The sequence below is a fragment of the Phasianus colchicus genome, chromosome 1 (assembly GCF_987193195.1).
Source record: "Phasianus colchicus chromosome 1, bPhaCol1.hap1.1, whole genome shotgun sequence".
NCBI classification, from domain to species: domain Eukaryota; kingdom Metazoa; phylum Chordata; class Aves; order Galliformes; family Phasianidae; genus Phasianus; species Phasianus colchicus.
In genome coordinates this window covers 125,666,904-125,686,000 of record NC_143436.1, presented here as the reverse complement: position 1 = coordinate 125,686,000, position 19,097 = coordinate 125,666,904, and the positions used below count along the sequence as shown (strand labels likewise).

At 41.2% G+C, this 19,097-nt stretch overlaps 1 protein-coding gene and 1 long non-coding RNA gene across 10 annotated transcripts in view; both read right to left on the bottom strand.

Moving 5' to 3' along the window:
- Positions 1–474, bottom strand: part of LOC149920017 (uncharacterized) — a 29,092-nt gene extending 28,618 nt beyond the window's left edge. The window contains exon 1 of the long non-coding RNA XR_016463484.1: positions 194–474. This is a non-coding gene — a long non-coding RNA (uncharacterized LOC149920017). The remainder of the gene's footprint in view (positions 1–193) is intronic.
- An 8,485-nt stretch (positions 475–8,959) lies between these two features.
- Positions 8,960–19,097, bottom strand: part of ARHGAP6 (Rho GTPase activating protein 6) — a 303,096-nt gene continuing 292,958 nt past the window's right edge. For all 9 annotated transcript variants that reach the window (XM_090125755.1, XM_031596111.2, XM_090125778.1 and 6 more), the window contains 3 exons: positions 14,417–14,679; positions 12,834–12,914; positions 8,960–12,024 (listed from right to left, as the gene is read on the bottom strand). In XM_090125755.1, coding sequence (XP_089981881.1) covers positions 11,318–12,024; positions 12,834–12,914; positions 14,417–14,679 — 1,051 coding nt within the window. In that variant the 3' untranslated portion in view covers positions 8,960–11,317. The remainder of the gene's footprint in view (positions 12,025–12,833; positions 12,915–14,416; positions 14,680–19,097) is intronic.

The following is a 19,097-nucleotide window of genomic DNA, read 5'->3' as shown; positions in this document are numbered from 1 at the left end:
GTACTAACAGACTGTTTGAAAGTCTTCAACACTTCACACCATTTGAGATGGTTTTACTGGCTGATACAAAATCTTTATGATGTTACAAACACTGAAAGTCACAACATATAATCCTCTGTAAATTCCAAGGACTTCCTGATGTAGCGATAGGCTTTGCTTTGGAATACTGATCTCAAAACAGGGCAGTGCATACCTGAGTAAGACCGAGAGTTACAGGACCACTTGTGCAAGGTTGCTGCACCTTCTGCTTGATTACGTGTGCTTTCATACTTGCTCTTGCCTTGGGCACCATTGATGAAGAACAGCAAACAAGCCTGCATGTTCAGCCAGAGCCCTCTCCAAAGGAATCGTAAACCAGCTCAGGTTGGCAGGGACCCCAAGGATCATCAAGTTCCAACCCTCCTACCACAGTCTGGGCCACCAACCTCCAGATCTTGAGGTTGCCTAGGAGAGTTCTGTGAAACAGCATGGATGCATTCCTCATTCCATTGCTCTGGGCAGAGCAGCCTCCCCAGATCAGAAGTTTCCAGCAAGTTTCCAGTGTACAACTGACTTACCCCAGGTAATACCTGAGGCATCAGGCTGTGATCAGGAACACTACCAAAGCTGAAGATCCTGCTTATAAATGTTTGCCTTATGAGAAAAAAAGAAAAAAACAGGTTATAAACAAGCATTGTGGGTTACTAGTATAGTAAATTCAGTCAATAGTAATCCTGACAGGTGGATTTTGTGAATTTCTTTTCTGTGCTGCAGGAAACCCTATGGCATAAGTTCCTTCTAAACTACTCCAGTACACCACTGGCAGTTCATCTGAGTGCACCTCTTCACTCCTTTGAGCATCAGTCATTCACTACTAAGGCAAACATTGATAAATAGTTTGCTACTGCTCCTGCATCTGAGAATAGGCATTAACAGAGGACTCACACTGCTTGGGATGAGAGATGAGGTAAAAAGGAGGGTTTGGGCACTGCCTTTCCCCATTCACACCTGAGACCGTGCAAAGCTTTGCCTTGCATTAATACATGCAATAGCTTTATATGCCCCTAAAATCTCCAGAAACTGATGCTGAAAATAAAGGAAAAGTGTTCAGACACCACCTGAAGAGCACTGAAGGGTCTTAGTACTGTTTCCCTCACAGCACACACGCTTGCTTCATATATTTCCTTCTGACAGCTGCAATTTCAGGTTTTCAGACTGCAGTTTCTTAAATTCAGATAGATAGGCAATATTACATAAGCCTGATCTGCCTTGCAATATCATACTGTTAACATCAATTTCTAAAATGACTGATAGACTTCAGCAGCCCAAAATTTAGTGTTCAATTTAGACTGACACTGGTGTTTGACATGTGACAACAATAAGCAGGAAAACAAGCTTAATGCCCTCAGGAAAGGTCCCCCACACAAAACTAGTTTTATTTCTGTCCTGCTGGATCTATATGTATCTAATATTCAGAAGACATAAAAGGAAGCTCAGCACCCAGACTCACCGAGAGAGCTAGGTGATGAGCCACTTTCTCTGGTTAATCCCTTTGTGGGAGCACAGCCCAAAACTCTCATACATTAGAGGTCCACAAGCTCTGACAAGCAACAGGTATTAAAGCTTTCAGCTGGTGTAGCTATGTACCCTGTGTCTTTGTTTACTGAATAAAAAGATACACCCCTCAACAAAGACGCTGCAAGGCATGGCTCATACAAGTACATTCAAGAAAAGCTCTTTTTCCCTTTCTCCCTGCTTGCTGAACATCAATTTTGGCAAGGGAGAAGTTTGGCAGGGTTTGGGTTCTGGCCATGAGGAACTCAGCCCAGCAGCCTAGCGGCTGTGTGGAAGAATCGAGGCATTCAGCACAGCTCTTGTTGATCCAATTACAAAAGATTTACATTAACGCAATTGTGCAGTGAACAGAAACTTTCTAAGTGGAACGATCTGCTTCAGTTGCCATGCGAGTGTGTTTGCTTACTCCTGCCAAATAACCAACATTTCCTGCAGGGTTATTGAAAACAAGTGTAAGCGGTTCTGGTTATACACTGCTGGTCCTTACATTATAATCTCATCCCTGCTCTACAGTGACTTCTCCAAATGGGAGAAGCCCGAGCCTGTCACACAGCAAAGCACGAGGGCTGGCAGTGGACAATAGCTGCATGCCCAACCAAGTTCCTGCCTGGAGCTGGGCAGAGGATTGGATGCTCTTGGGGCCTGCAGCCTGCCTGCTTGCGAAGTGCCTGGCCTTTACACAGGTCCTCATCTTTCACAGAACTGGAGGCAGCAGGGGGTGAGCTGCAGAGGGGCATCAGAGCTGCAAAGAGGTGAAGATAGCACAGGGTTCCATTGCCCTGCAGGATGGTTGGCCCTTGCTGCTGCCTCACGTGGCTGCCTGTGGCCTGTACTGACAGCTGCCATCAGAGCAGAGGCTAGGCGCACTCCTCACAAAAGCAATTTCAGTTGAGAGGTGCTTGCTGCTGGGAAGAGCCATCTAAACAGCTGCTGAGGAGATTATAGCAAATAGACCAGACTCTAAAGATTTGAAGTGGAAGTGTGTCCAGTGGAAACTGCAACATGGCTTTGGTATGGCTGTTTTCTCACTCTCCCTCCTGCCAAATAAACCTCTTCAAGGTTTTTTGGGAGGCAAGTGCAAACCTGATGGTCAGCATCAGTCAGTTTGTGGCTTTAAAGGACAAGTCCACAAGAGAAAACAAGAAACAAAAAGAAAAAAATGGAGGAAAAAAAGACACAAGAAAGAAAAAAAAGGAGGAAGGATACAGAGGCCATTAGTAAGCTGTAAATATAAAACATGTCCCAAGAACTCTGATCTTATCCAGCTCCTATTGGCTTTGAGTTGTGCCCGTGCCTCACTGCATGTGTTGTGACATACCTCAGAAAACATGGGAGAAGTTATCTACATTTTACAATAATGAAATGAGCTCTAGTACAGCAGTGCATGACAAATAGACATCTGACCACAAAGCTGCTTTAAAATAATAACGTGGTTTTATTGCCTTTGGTGACCAGGTTTCTTTTGTTGGCCTGTCCTGCACTCAACTGCGTCCCAATCCACTGTTTAGATTGGTCAGACTTAATACTGGCTCACTTGTTTGAAGGAAAAAAGGTCTCTTATTTCTTTTTTTTTCCCCCCTATGGAAAGAAATAGAGGATCTTTCTTGATCTTTCTCTTTTCCCAGTGTCTTCTGGTTGCTTTTTTCTTGTGTTTCCCTCTGTATTCCTGATATTCCTTATCCGTATGCTTAACCTAATTCCTTGTATCAGAGAAGGCAACTGCATGTTCTCCCTGCTCACTCCCTAAAACAAGGTAGAAAATTGCCTTAGGCTGATGTGAATATTAAACTGCAAAGCTGCTGAACAGCTCTCCTTACAGGGATGAACAAGCTCCTGCTCTCTCTTCTGTACACAAGGCAAATCTAATAGTCCATCTTCATATGGAGATTGCTTGGTCTGAGGTGCAGAACATAAAAAGATTAATGAAAAATGAAGGCAGCCTAACATAATGAATGCAGCTTGAAGATGCACTTCAAGCCAGAGCTGAATGACAAGGAGCTGAAGTCTGCATCACCCCATCCCAGCATGACTTGGAAGCGGCTCTGATGTTCACTGTTTGCATACAGCAAAGTTGAGATGTCTCCTCAATGTCAGCTGCATGTATGAGGCATTCCATGTATTTACATACTTTTTAATGGAATCCTTTCCTTTTTTTCCCCACCCTTTTCCTTCTCACTGTTTTCCTGGCACGTTTGCACCATTCCTATAGTAGCAGTCAAGCAGAAACCTCTGCTGTGGATATTTACAGCATTGACAAATACATGCACTGTAATTCCCGTCTTCAATAAAACCCTTATCCTCCATCTCACCATCCTTATTCTCTCCTATGACTTCTGCTCCCTCCTCGCCCAACAATTCGTACCTTCAACCCTTCCTTTTCTTCTGGGTCTCTCCCATTTTCCCAGTCTAAGTGCCTTATTGGTCTGGATGTGGCGTGCTACCTGAGCTGCCAATCTAGACAATACAGCCTCATGCTGCTTGGTCCCCTTCTAGCCACCATTCCTGTGGGTGCTCCCATACCCAGGCTCCTTTTTACCCCACCACACAAGTGTTTCTAACTGCAAACATCATCTCTTCAAAGGTAGGAAGGCCTGATGGTTCAGAAACTGATCTGTCAGTGGGAAGAAAAAAAAAAGCACACATTCTCCATTGCATACATTCTCTCTCCCTCTTTATTTGCTTTTTTATCAGAGGCCCTGCTTCTGTTATGGGGGAGTCCATCAGCTCCAACCACTCATTTGCCATTCAGATTACAGAAAGAACAGCAACAAGTTCTTCTAAGATAATTTTCACCCACAGAAAACTCCCAGTGGGATAAAGCTGCTATTTTAGAGCTCTCCCTTTTTAATTTTTTAAGACACACTTCTTCTTTCACAGTGCTAAATGGCTGATAACACTACTGTCAGCTGGGGCCAGTTACGTTTTCGGGAAGACTTCAGAATATGCTTCTTGCAGCTCTAAAGTTCCTCCCAGTTTTCCATGCTGGAAGAAAGCAGGCCACAGATACAAAACATCAATACCACCCCCAGCAATAGCAGATCTGGTAACCTTTAGCTGCCTGTGGAAAGCTACAGAAATAGCCTATGGGTGTAAGGAAGTGTTTGTTCATCATCTCACCCTTTAAAATCTTTATTTTAGGAGAAAAGCCATGTTCCTCTTCCATATTCAATGCTCAGTATCCCCAAAGTGATTGTGTGATTCTTGTCCTCAAGTGAACAGTGTGTTTCTACTTCAGTAACCCCCCTTGGCAGGCTACCACACACATTTATTACTTTCTACATGAGAAGATGCTTCGAGTTCAAGCTGTTTTCCTCTTTCCTTCTGGGCTTTTGGGTGGAGACTTAACTGCTCACTTCAGAACAGTTGAAAATAGCAGCCACGGCTCAGGTGACAATGAATTATCTAACAGTTTTTAAACTCAAAAGGAAAACTGATTTTTAGGCAGCTCTTTCTCAAAGTACACCAGTTTTGGAGTTTTGTTAGTCCCAAAAAAAAGATTATGCCCATGCTCCCCAGGGCCAGCCTCAGCACCTTGCCTGGTTTCTGCCTGACCATACATGTCTGCCAGTGCTTTTCTTTTCTCTCCTTGGCACGAGTGTGAAGTCCCTGTGGGTTGGACACTTACTGAGGGGAAAATGGAAAATAAAGATTCTCATCAAAAGAAAAGGGTGATTTGTGGTACCTCCCTTGTTTAACAAAGGCATTGTTAAAAAAAACACTTTATTTCTGAAGTGTAAATAATAATTAAGAGATGGTCCAGAGGCCAGGGCTCAGGTCCTCACTCATGGCATATAGTAACCACCCAGCTGCAGTGCTGCTCAGTTGCTTTGACATGCCCTTCCTCTCCCTCCCAAATGCAATTGTGGACAAAAGTAGTTATAGACAGCTCTCCCCTTTCACCTCTGAGACACCAGAAGTCCAGCAGTTCACCCGTTTGCTTACTCAGCAAAAGATGGAGGAAGAATTAAAACCTGTCTTTTGCAAGGAAAATTTTGACCTGCTGTTCTCCTTTTGTCTCTGTCACTTGGGATTCAGCATGAGATAACCCCTTCACTCCTGTGTTTCTGAAGTGTGCAGCTTGTTTGCTTTCATAAATACCTATTCATTTCTACATTGGCTGAACTATTAAGAGGTCTAGTTCATAAACACTCTCAGATCAGATGGAAACAAAGTTTCCAGTGAATAAATACATCACACTAAAAAAATAAAAAGCCAGAAAACATCAGAACAAACAATTCCAGACATAGCATTGTCTCTGCCTCTTTCCAAAAGACCCTGGAGCTTGTACAATAGCAGCAGAGCTCAGCACAATCTCCTTCCCTGACTTAAGCCCCCAGCACCTGGGAGGAGCATGGTCTCCACCAGCACACTCAGTCCCAGCCTTCCCTCGGATCCCAATATCACCAAGGCCTCCAGGTTGTTATCATTTCCCCCCCCCCATGCTGTGAAGGGGAACAAAACATCATGTTTCCCTCTCATAGAATGGCTTAGGTTGGAAGGCCAGGGCTGCCCCCAGAACCCATCCAACCTGGCCTTGAGAACCTCTGGGGATGGGGCACCACAGCTTCTCTGGGCAGCCTGTGCCAATACCTCACCACTCTCTGAGTGAAGAACTTCCGTATAACATCTCACCTGAATTTCCCCAGGCTGTAATTACTTGTCGGTGAAAGACAATGGCTTTAATTGTTCCTTCTCATGGTTGTCTGGTTCTTCATCTGCCTTCTGCTTTACCAGGTGAACCTTCCAGTGCAACTCATCCAGCAAAATTTGGAGGGCTACCATCAAGCAGTATCTATATGGCTAACTCATATAGCCTTCATATAGATTGGAAATAGCAACAATCCCTTCAAAACAGACCATGCTGCAAAGAAAAGTTCAAGGAGACTGTATAGATAATGAAACAGAAACACCTTTCTCTCTCTACATTGAGCAGAAAGAGAGCCTATGAGAAACTTGTCCAGATCACCTCTGGGGTTGCTTTAAACTTCAGAAAAGTTACATGAATACTACTCTCAGAGATGCCCATCTTGTAACCAAGCACTCCTCCCAGCCCTGAATAGCTCTGTGGTCCCTGCAGCACTATCTGGACACCCAAAAATGCCTTCCCCTAAAGCAACTGTAGCAGAACAGTATTTGCTGTTCTCAGTGATGTTGTAAAAGGGCATGCTAATATCAAGATACTCTTTAATACAACATTTCCATTGCTTTGCAGATCTGTGAGGTTATGGCATCATACAACGATTACACTCTTTTCTTGTTTTGAGAATGAATTCAAAGGAAAAGGAAAACAAGAGGCAGAGAGAGTACAGGGACACTCATACCCTATACATTTCTGAGAGGAGAAAGAAGTTCCTGACCCTCCACCACACTACCAGCACCACATAAGATAGTGATCCAGGAAGGCTAGAACTGAATATTTTGATCCCATGTAATGCTATAATGTGATGGAAAGCACAAGAAACAGCAGGGTAGCAAAGTCCTATGCTACAGTAAGTGAGAACAAACCCAAATACAGCAGCCACAGACAGAAAGCAAAAATATTGCTTACCCTTAGAAGTCCTCAGGTAGGCAGAGATCTCCAGCAAGAAAATTTTACCTCCACTGCCAACCCTTATGAGGTCTGGGAAGGGGTGGATCCTGGCTCCTCCCCTTCTGATCACTCAAGTGCATTGCATGCACCTGAGCTCCCTTGGATCATCCCTGCCTTCCCACCAGGTGTGCAATCACTGTTTCAAGCCATGAATTTGCATTTCTGCTATATCCTGCTTCTTGTGAAGCAACAACAAACTGTGTGCTGGGGAGTTGGGGTGGGAAAGCAGAAGATGCAACAAGAAATTTCAGCCCATTTTACTACATCAGGTCAATAACACAGAAGTTTCAAATGACATTAAACTGTGCTGTGTTAACATTCTGGGCTCCTGATGTACACAGCAGGGCAGTTGAGATGTGTCAGGCATCCAAGCCAGTAGCTGAGTTTGTGTAGGTTTGTAACACTCTCAAGTGCTTGGTCAGGCTGTTGCCTACAAATGTAAGTGGCAAGCTCCAGGCTTTCATCAGTAATTTAAACAGGCTAACAGAAGGCTGCTGCCAGAGGGGACAATCAGTCTCATCCTTCCTCCTCAATCATCTCTGACTTTCCTCCTGTGCCCACCACTTGTGAAAGTCACTGAGCTACCTGAATTTTACCTCCATGTTGTACAGAGCAATTTTCAGCTGCAGCAACAAGCCCTGGGATTCCTGCCACAACTCCAGAAGCTGGTGGGAGGGAGGAAGGGGTTGGGGAAGGAGACTGTGGAAGAAGATACAACTTTTCCATCAGCAGCAGAGCGCAGTCTTGGTCCCATCTTGTTTTCAGGAATAGAACTAGAAGTAAAATACTATTCTAATTTTTTTCATTTTTCCTTGGTTCAGAGGATTGCTACCACTTTTGCTTTGTATCTAGAGCTGCACTGATTGCTCTCATTTTCTTGTTCCTACAATGGAAGAGAGAGGAGCAACCCCTGTAAGCTGGAACTAATACTTCACAGCCATGTAATCCTCTTTTGAAGTTCAAGACAGACATCAAAATAAATCCCATCACTGATTTCATCCTGGAATGAAAAGTATCTAAGTCCTCAGCAGGGTTCCCTTGTTGATGTTGGATCACCCAAAATAAATGCCTGAGCTTCCAAGTTACCCAAGTATTCATTGCTTTGCCCTTCTACCACCTTGGTTATCTTTCTGTAGCTGAAGACACCAATGCTGATATAGACACATACACAGAGCATGAACTGTCAGCAAGGACTGGGTCCAGCAGGACTCTGGCAGCGGAGGCACTTCATTACAAACTCTACACTTTCCCTTTCTTACATTGTGGAAATAAGAATCCTCTCACTTCAGACCCAAACACTCCAGTAGTTTCTGGACCAGCTAATGGAGAGAGGGCCTTGCGTATCACCCCCGTAATTTGGTTACTTAGTTCTATTTTCCACATCTATTTATTCCTCCTATGTTCCAGATGCAATAAGTTACAATAAACATTTCCTTCTCAGACTGTTTCCAACAGTTAACTGTGTTTTTTTTATCCTTTGTTTTGTTCTTTGGTATTTTTGGGAGCAGGAGAACTAGGAGATGATGGAGAGCACTGCACATCTGCCACATCATTCAATAGACTTTTCAAATGTTATTTTCTTGTCAAAATATTTGCTCAAGTCTAACAATTTTTCAAACCTCCAGCTAAAGCGAAGGAAGGGGCTTTTGGTCTGTCCCAGCCCTACCCCTTAACATACATAGCAAAGTGATAACTTCCCTGAATCCACTGAAATGTAGGCAACCAGAATAAACTTACTGTTGAAACAGAGAAGTGTTAGATCTTACCTATATACGTAACAGATACAAATTAAAACCACTGCATCCTTAACTTGCTTGAGATATTTTATTCTACAATATTCAAGTGAAAATAGCAGACAGTAATGATTCATTCACAGTCAGTGTTATTTTTATAAATCATCAGAATTTATTCTGTATGATTTCTTCCATGCAATTGTATACTGAAATGTGGGCAGACACATTGTCCTTTGGCAGTGGTTTGCTTTTTTCCCCCCCGTTTTTGCATATACACCAAATAGATGGTAATGTACACCTATGTACACATCTACACAGAGAGAGGCACTGGCAAAAAAGAATCTTTTTATGAAGCTAGGTAGCCATTAGACAACTTCTGCTAAAAGTGATAGAAATGTGCAGATGCTTCTATATGTAGAAAGGGAATTAAAATGAAGTGCATCTTCTACAGCAGGATTTATACAATGCCTGTTTTTTAGACCTACTAGGGAGCATTAATTCTCTGTAGCGAGTCTGCATCAAACCTCGGACAATACTGAGGCAAGATCAAATGATGATGATTGCTTGTGAGAACTCTTTTATTGTCCTTCCTTGTATTCCACTACCTATCTTTTAAACTTGGGTAACTGTTTTTTCCTTTTTTTTTCTTTTGGTAATAAATTGCCATAGAGCTGCTGCAACAAGCTACGCACAAGAATCTCTTCCTTTCAACTCCAGTATCAAGGGACAGAGACACAATATTCCATATTCCTATAAAATAGCCAGCCAGTGAGACAGCACAATGACAGCCAAAGGCCAAATTCTGCCCCTTTATACCTGGATTGGTGCCGTTATCACTTCACTTGGGAATATGGTGATGGGTAGGCTCCCTGTAGGATGGATTTTAAGCCTAGAACATAGATAAAACCTGGGATCTCATATATTTAAGTCATTAATGAAAGTGATCCTTAAGTGCCCTTAGCCTTTTAGATGTTTTTGGCAGAGACACTCCGGAATACAATAAAAACACATCAATTTTTACACAAACTTTACTTCAAATCAAAAAGGAAAAAAGAGCAAAAATATGCTCATTGTTTTGTTCAGCCTTTTATTCCATCGTTATGGCACAAGATAGAACTTAAAGACAACATCACTGAGTACGTCTTCAATGTCATTAAGACTAATAAGTTTTATAAAATTATTTTGATATGATACACTTTCCCTTATCAAGTGATAACAGAATTTCCTTTAGAATACTGAAGTACATTGCCACCTGCTGGCCAGAAATGCTTTTGCAATTTGAAAACATTGACATTTGACAACGCAACATACAGTTATCAAAGAAGTACTAATGACCCAGGCTTTGGCACAATATTTATAGAAACACAGCTGTGAACTTCTCCTCATGACATATTCACTTCCAAAATTCAGTGTGATCCCCTTTTGCAAATATCTCCGTCTCTATTTCTGCTTTATCTAACTTTCTTCACGATTAAGCCTTGTTGTTTTAAAGGAAAAGCCATATTCTTTCTCTGCTGTTATACAACTCAACTTATTGGGATTGGTTTTCTAAAATTTCAATTCCAGTTCATTGTTTTAGAACAATATATAAAGTCATACATTTATAAATATATATATTATATCCTGTATACATAACATTGTTTTTCCTCTAGACAGGTAGGGCAGACCTTTGCGCTACATCTTCCATTGGTTTAGGCATGGCCTTGTTCTTATTTGATTCCTCAAACCACTTCCTACAAGAATCTAAAAAAAATATTTTTAACATTTATCTTGTATCAAATTTTAATTTTGTTTGCAAATATATTTATAAGAAAAAATATATTTGGTATTGCCCCCCTCCCAGTCACTACTACCCTTATAAAATATATGGCTTTTCACGTTCCACTCTATTCTAGTGTTTTTCAATAGGCAGTGAAAAGAAGGACAACGTTCCCCTTCAGGTTTTTTTTTCCAAGCACAGAAACCAGCTTGTGCACTTCCTATAGAACTCCAATGCGTATCATGGTAATGTAAGTGCAGTGATTTTTATAAAAGCAGTCACGATCGATTGACATCTGTATATGAAAACATAATAAATGATTATCATACAATACCCATTACAGAATATACAATCATCAAACTGCAGATATATAAATACATTTTAGCCACGTCGAAGCAACAGTTTTATCTTATAAACAGCGTATGTATGCATACAGGGTTATCGGACTAACATTTCCATCTTCTTCTTTTCTCACAAGCTTGCTGAAGAACAGGAACATACTGTATTTGTAAATAGACTGCTTGCCAGTGCTGTTAGGAAATTAAAGTGAACAAGATTTTAAAAAATTATATGTAACTTATTTGGTAGAAAACGAACAAGCACTCCCCCAGTTTTCCAATGTCATCATTGTTTTCCTATGAGAGGGAGCATAGGTACGAGCGGCAGTTCCATGGAGTCTGATCATACAAGAGTTTCTGGGAGGGCATCAGGGTTATCAGCTGATAAAAGCTCCCAAATTTGCCACCTCTCTCTTTGCCAATCATGCCAGTCTGGCTCTGAAACATTTTTACTGTTCTGACTGTGAGTCGCCGTCGAATAGATGTGACCTGCTTGGGTGTGTGGGGCCGGGCGCTCCTGCCTAGAGATGGCCTGCTCGGGGGCTTTGGCCATAGGCCCTGCAGCTGCTCTGGTCCCTGCACTTTTGTCATGGCGCTGAAGTCTCCACAAGGAGTGCAACATTGAAGAAACGCTCGATCGCTGCGACAACGCAGAGCTTGCTTTGGGCTGCCCAGGGTACGGAGGTGGTGGCCTCTCTTTGCTGTAGGAGGGTTTGGCAGTGCTCTGCGAGCAACCTGCGTGCGAGTCAGGCTCAGTGAGGTCCTCCACACTGCTTAAAGTCAAGTGCCGCTCCGACTTGGAGCGTGACTGGTCCAAACACCTACCGCCGGCTTCAAGGTGTGGATTACTGCATACCCGAGACATGGCAGGCTGGAGCTGACACTCAGGAATGGCGGCAGTTGTCTGACTCCTGCGCATGACTTGCCTGCCGTGATCCAGTTCGGAGGAGCTGCCCTGCCACCGAGGAGAATATATGGAGAGATTCCCTTGTGAAAGAGAGCACTGTCCAGGCCGCAGCAAGCTGCTTTCGTAAATGTTTCCATAAGAACCTGGGGGACGAAGTAAGAAAGATGTCAGTCTGCAGTCATTTACATGGCATTCTACAAGTCATTGGCTTTTCCTTGTATCATATCACAAAGAGAGATAGAGATTTTTATCTCCTGGCTATGCAATTAAAGGTTTAACAGGCTCACCACTGCCTGAACCTGGGGACATGGAGCAAGAGCCTTGCATTTATCAGGCTACCAGATTGAGGACTGAGCCAGGCTCTTATCAGTAGTGCCCAGCGTCAGGAAGGGAGGCAGTGGGCACAAACTGGAACACAGAAGTTCCTTCTGAACACCAGGAATACTTCTGTTCTGAGTGGGTGATGGAGCAGTGGCTCAGGCTGCCCAGAGGCTGTGCAGTCTCCTCCTTGGATGGCTCCTCTATGCAGCAGTTGCAGATGGAAAGAATACCATAGACAGAACAGGGCAGTGACTTGTCAAGACCATACGGGCCACCAGCAGGACCAGAGTCCAGAACTGCAGCCTCACGGGCTGTGCTCATGCCGCTTCTGCAGACACTTCCAAGTGTCCACCTTCTACAGTGAGTTTCAGAACAATTCAAAACTGTTTTTTTGAAGTAACTTGAAAATGATTTTTAAAATTGTCTCCTAAAAATGCTGCCACATTTGTAAAATCCTTGTGCTTCTCTGTATTTGATTGAACAGCAAACTTTTAAAAGTCAGTGGTTTACATACGCATTTAACTCCTGGCAACACGAGCTGTCCTACTAATTTCACTGTGATTTCTCAAAACATGAAAAGTGTTTCTGTCTTTGTTAGCTTTGGGCTTAAAAGTTCTGAGAAAGTTCTGACCTGCAATGCCTGTGTCTTTGCAGCCACTTTTCAGCGTTGAGTGCCAGGTTCCCCAGATATCAAAATGATCTTCAGAAACATCTAAATAGCAAGAAGAGCAAGAAGAAAAGGACGAATTCATTAAACTATTATTTAGAAATACGTAAATGGAACAGTAAGTTAAATTGGCATAAACCTTTATGCAAAGTATCAGAGTTGTCAATGTCTGCTAACGTAGGGCTTACTGTGCAGCTAGCACAAACAGACCAAGCATATGCATTTACTGACTGTTTCAGGCTCAGATCCTGTGAATGAATTTAGCGAACTCTGTATGAGCGGGACACCTAAATTTGCTGACAGAATGAAATTTTGCTTGTCCTCTGCTTTGTCTCTGAAGTCAATGGGAGACTTTGGACAAGAACAGGATGATTAGGCCAAAAGAAGTTAGTTAGTTCATATGCTTCCCAAAGGGAAAGAATGGCAAAGCTCCCGCAGGCCCTCCAGCCCCAGTGGCCACTGTAAGGCATGCACTAGCAACTTGCAGTGTGGTTCTTGCAAGGAAGTGCTGTCACAAAATAGATTTAACAAAATGCACATACCAGGCCTCATGCTGGATTCTAACCTTGTTGTGCCATTTTCTAAATCCATCTGGCAGAAAGAAATTTTCTAATTCTACACAGTTTGCTACCATTGTGATACATATTAAAGACCAAAGAATGGTTAATATGATGAAACTTTGTGTCATTTCCTGTTCACAACTTAGCGGAAATCTAACCACATTTTGAAACCAGTTCAGAGATTTAGATGCTGAACAGAAGAAAAATGCCCAATGGCATTTACAAAGCTTACAGCTGGGATAATCTAAATCCCATTAATTCCAAATGGAATTAAGTGCCTAACCACTATTTCTGAAATAAAAAAATACTATCAAACAGCTCTCTGCACCTCTAAACACTGAAAATCCTTTAAGTTTGGCTCGCTATCCGTATATTTCATGAAAGTAACTGTTAATATTTTTTGACATTTTTAAATGAAAAGCAGCTGGTAGAGCTGGTGAGCTATCAGCTTTAACAAGAGTTCTTTACAGAAGAAACAATTCAGGTGTGCACTCCCTAGACAGGTATGGAAACTATGGATCCCTGTGCTGGTACTGCAAGGTGTGTTATTGGTAAAAGATGTTAAGCAGCACAGCTGTGTTCTCCAGTGCAAAGCAGTTGAGATCATTCTTTTCAACTGCATAAAATTTACAGATTGATGCCATAAACTCAGACTTTTCCAAAGGCTGAGGCATAGCACTGGAGGTATTACAGTCCTGGCAAACAGAACTAGAAATAACAGTCTTTAGCATGCTCAGAAAAAAGTTGAAAAGCTGGACAGAGAGAGTTCCATTTTCCTATACAATAGCTCCAAGTTTTGACAAATGCCACACTAAAAGCATACCTAACAGCTGGCTGAGCTAAGGGTATTCATCAGTCATTACCTGTGAGGCTGTTACACTACAACAAGCTCAAGTCCTGATAGATGATAATAGAGAGCAGACACTTTTCAGCTACATCAGAAACCCCCGTTGGTCACTTAGACTGAGGATCACGAGGAAATTATACCTTTTCCAGCTTGTGATGCAGAAGAATTCTCCTTTGTCTTAGGCTGCAAATGACCACCCAGTGTGTACTGTTCCTGTGCTCTGTATGGCTTATCTGGGCTGTGTGCAACTTCTTCTTGCGTTGCCATCAGTGAACGCTCAGACAGTACGGGGGAGTTGTTGTCATACGGGGAGACATCTCCGCTTGAAGCTTTGTTGGAGTCGGTGGAAGAGTGCCTTTCTCCCGTGGAGTAGGAACCTTCTGACCGCAGCATCTCAGGGCTTCTGGGAAAAGTTGTTAAACAAATGAGGTTAATAAAAAATGCTTTGTGTTCACAGCAATGTGTGCGCTTCGACTTCACACAAATAAAATAAAATGCAACAGTATGGTCACAGCTGCTGAAATGAAAACACTGCGGAAGCAGTAGAAATGAACTTTCCACGAGTAAAACTTATGCCATGAAGCGGCCAGCAGAGGCCACTAAAAATCAAAAAATGCTGCTTTCAAGAACGAAAACAATAAAAACCAAGCGCTGTACAGTTCGTCACAGGAAATTAAACAGCGAATCAATTCCTTATGTTACCTTGACCATTCTGCTTGTTGCAACAATAAATCTGAGGGCACGATAGGGAAGATTAGTTTGATGATAAGCAGTATGCTAAAATAACTTGTTCCATTTTACAGTAACATATAGTCAGTGAAAGCCAATACTTTGCTCATCTCTCACACTGTGAGCAGGACCTCTTCTGGAGGCATCAGAAGGTAAATATTCTATGGAGGACTAGCAGTATATCTATCATACTTCCAATGGAGGCAGCAAACAACTGGCTTTAATTTTGACTCAAAATAAGCAAACAAAGCCCCCAACAAAAAGTACATCCCAAGCTCAGAGAGAAACCTCTCATTTTTAAAGTGTGTCGAAAACACAGAAGATTTCTCAAATTGTTACAGTTTACTAAGTGGACAGGAGACAATCTGTGAGCACAGAACACCCCAAAGAATATGGAGAAGTCCTCTGCAACCGTATTTTCTCCCTGCCAGTTGCCCCATTTACATTTTTGTTACTCATCTTCCATTTCTCTGAACCTCAGTCTGTGTTTCTTAGATGCTAATCTTTCATCTGTTCTTCTCTTGAGCCAACCTCCTTTTATCAATGACCTTACATTAATATCTGCTGTAATTGTATGTGTTATGACAGAGGGTCTTTCTTGTCATGTGTACTGAGAATGGTCAGCCTTTCTTAGAGTTAAATCCAAAGATGGCTTAAACCAAGTGAGCAGCTAAAGCACGTTATTCATTATGGAACAATAACCCTCTTTCCAGACAAATGAAGTAAAACTGAAGAAGGAAAATAAAGAAAACACACAGTGGTAAGACAGGCTAGCCGCAGCAAACTGAAGCTTGATACAGAGATACTAACAAACCTTAATACCATTTTCAAGCTGTTTCTTTTCCCCTCATTGATTTACGAGTGTTATGTCTTGAACTATAAAACATATACACTCAACATCATGATTAGTATGTTTTGCAATACTTTTTTTTTTTCAGTGTAAATGGAGCCATAAAGTGTTGGGATTTAATTATGTTTTCTCCTAGTTACCCCCAGAAAAAAAAACAACACCAAACTGACTCTGAGGCTTAATCACGGCCAACTTACAAAATGGAAGCTGCCATTTGGCTAAATAGTACTGCTCCAGGCTTCCCAGAATGGCTGGCACAGTAATGTTGGAGAATCATTAAAAAGAAATTGTAAATCATGTTCTCAGTTGTGTAGCTTCCTAGCTGAAGATGAAGATAGGGTGAATAAATCTACAGCTACTGAAGAATTGTTACGTACTTTATTTACATACTTTAAGTTTCTAAAATGCTACCACAAACTAAACTCCTTCCTCTTTTTTTTTTTTTTTTTTGTTCCCTCTCTCTCCCCTAAATTCTAAAAAACCCCCAAACCTGTGCAGTCAATGTGAGTCAAAATGAGATGCATTTAAGTAATGCTTTGAGAGCCTTTGAAGAGTCAGAAAGACCTGAGAGAAAAGGGGAGCAGTGTAGTTATCTGTAGATTTCCTGTGACTGAATGTCTTTCTCTTCAGCTTTCTAGACTGAGCGTCATCTAAACCTCATCCTGTTAACATAAAGACATACTTAACACTAACACTGACAGCAGGAAGGCTTGTCACATGCACATCTTTGCAGGACCAAAACCTAACTGCGTTGCACAGGGCAAAGAAGGAGGTCTAGCCCTGCGTAGCAATGGCAAGGTAACACAAGGAATGAGGGCAAAGGGAAATGCAAACAAAAGGATGTGGGAACAAAAACTTGAGCTTTGTGAAACACCAATTTAATGTCTTACCTTCAGTGATCTCTTATAGTCTATCTTGTCTCAAGACAGAGCTCCTGATAAAAATGTACTTAAATGGAAACTGTCAAGCCTTTGAAAACTTCAAGCTTCTAACCTCATTTACAGTTTTTGCTAGTAAACTCAACACAATTATTTATACCTAATATTATATTCAAATTTGTTTAGAAAAAAAAGTTTCAGAAACAAAAGAAAATGTCTGTAGACTAAGATTATTACTGTAAGAAACCTTAAAAATGGATTGAATACTTTGAAGCTGTAAATTGATCTCATACACTTGCTTTACTTACAGAATTTTAAGATGCTATTTAAGAACTAAAAAACTTTGGCTCACATCTTTCCAAATACAGAATGAATTCCCATATATTCCTTAAAACAAAAATTTTGTATCTGCTTGGTTTACAGTTTGAGTTCATTAGCAATCAGATATTTACTAAAATTCAGAATTCATCTTCACTTGAATGGTTGTGAGACTCTCTACCCACACAATGGGGAGAAAAATACAGAAGCAAAGTAAATCCTGCACGGGGTACACACTCACCTATATGCAGTCTTTGAATAGTTAGATTATGTATTACCAAATGTCAGAAATGGAAAAGCAAGTAAAATATTTTCTGCAGATTTCGAACTACATTAAGGAAAAGATTTAAGAAGTGGTTAACTATCCCCATCTGACTGAAAGATGTGAAAGCTGCAGAAAGAATCTATAACATATTGGTTCAAAAATACTGTCGAGTTTTCCTTTTTAACTGGCACCCGTCTGTGTTTAAGTTATCCACCAGAGTCTAGCAGTATGAGTGACTTGCAAAAATTTTAGTAACAGTAATTACTTCCACAGAGGACATTCCTACATTTCCAATGGTGCCTAGGTCATCAAAACAGGAAATCTCATTTCAGTTTTGGCAGAAATCCTTTTCTGCTATACCTGAATGCTTCTGAGAGGAAAACCAATTATATATCTTACAAGAGGCAAAGCATATGAAGTGCAATGACTTGGCAGCACAAAAAAGCAATTTCCATATATATCTGAGGTACCACCAACAAAACAGATTCTTGCAGGATTGGTTGCCACTGTAGCAGGGTAGAGGACTCAATGATTCAGGAAGCCTCTGCAGCTCTGTATATGAACATATTGTATGGCCTATTGTATGGCCTCATCTTGGATGCCACAGGTTAAGGTGGATTAAAACCTATCATCACCATCCAAAACACTTGAAAATTCTATGCATTTAAAACACACTCTAAAATTACTCTAGGCCACATTTGCTCTATTTGCTAACCTCGATAAATACTCATAAGAAACATTTTATTTTTGTCTTAAAGATTCTTCATCTTACAGCTGGAAACTGCAAATTCCATTGTCATCAAGCCAACATACAAAAAAAGTTAAGTCATCCACAAAAGCAGCCTTCATAATCGCTGCCACTTGTAATTAGTGCTTTACCACAACCATGTTCCATAAAGTCCCTGACATACCATTCATGATGCTCAACTCTTAAGAGAACTGAAAGATGAGGAATATCTGATTTGTCCTTCTTGGACAAGGAAAAGAAATTGTGTTTTCTGTCAGAGTAGAGTCAAGAAAGCATTTGCAATGACCTCAAAAGCAGAGATGTGAGAGCAATTGCAGAAACAGGACCTTCAGAGCAAGTAATATAACGTTAAAATCTTGAAGTTGATTTCACACACTAAATTACACAGCCAACTAGTTTTTCTGATGAAGATTCTCTCAAGAGTATCTAAAGTTTTCTGTTCCACAGATCTAAATTTGGAATGTCATTTTGAGTACATAATCAATAAAATTCCAAGAGTTGTATGGACATACATTGGATAGTCATTGCAATGAAATCAAGGCAAGTATCTCTTTGTTTTCTGCTGCCTCACACTTCTTACAGAACAGATAACCAACAAATGCATTACCTCAAAGTCAATATTATGTCCTAAAGAAGATCAGTCTCTTAAGAGCATCACACTCTGAGCAATAACACTGAGCAACATTCCCTCTAATTTCCTGGAATATCTTAACCGAGAAGTTGTAATCACAGTGAAAACATGTTTCATTAATGTTAAGAATAAATCACTCATATGATATCAGAGTAGAAGACAAATGAGAAATTGTTTTTCCCATCTCAGTGATACTTCACCTGCCCACTACTAAAAATACAATAAGTTGGTACTAGCATAGCCATAATGTTCCTATTTGGATTAGTAACCTATTCTTACAAAGCTGGTCTATGGTGACCAACTATCCACAAAAGATCTATTTTTTTCCTGTAGGTGTACATGTTGGCTGAAAATTAAGGATGCTCATGGAAAGGTCAATTAACTTAAAATAAACAGGATCTA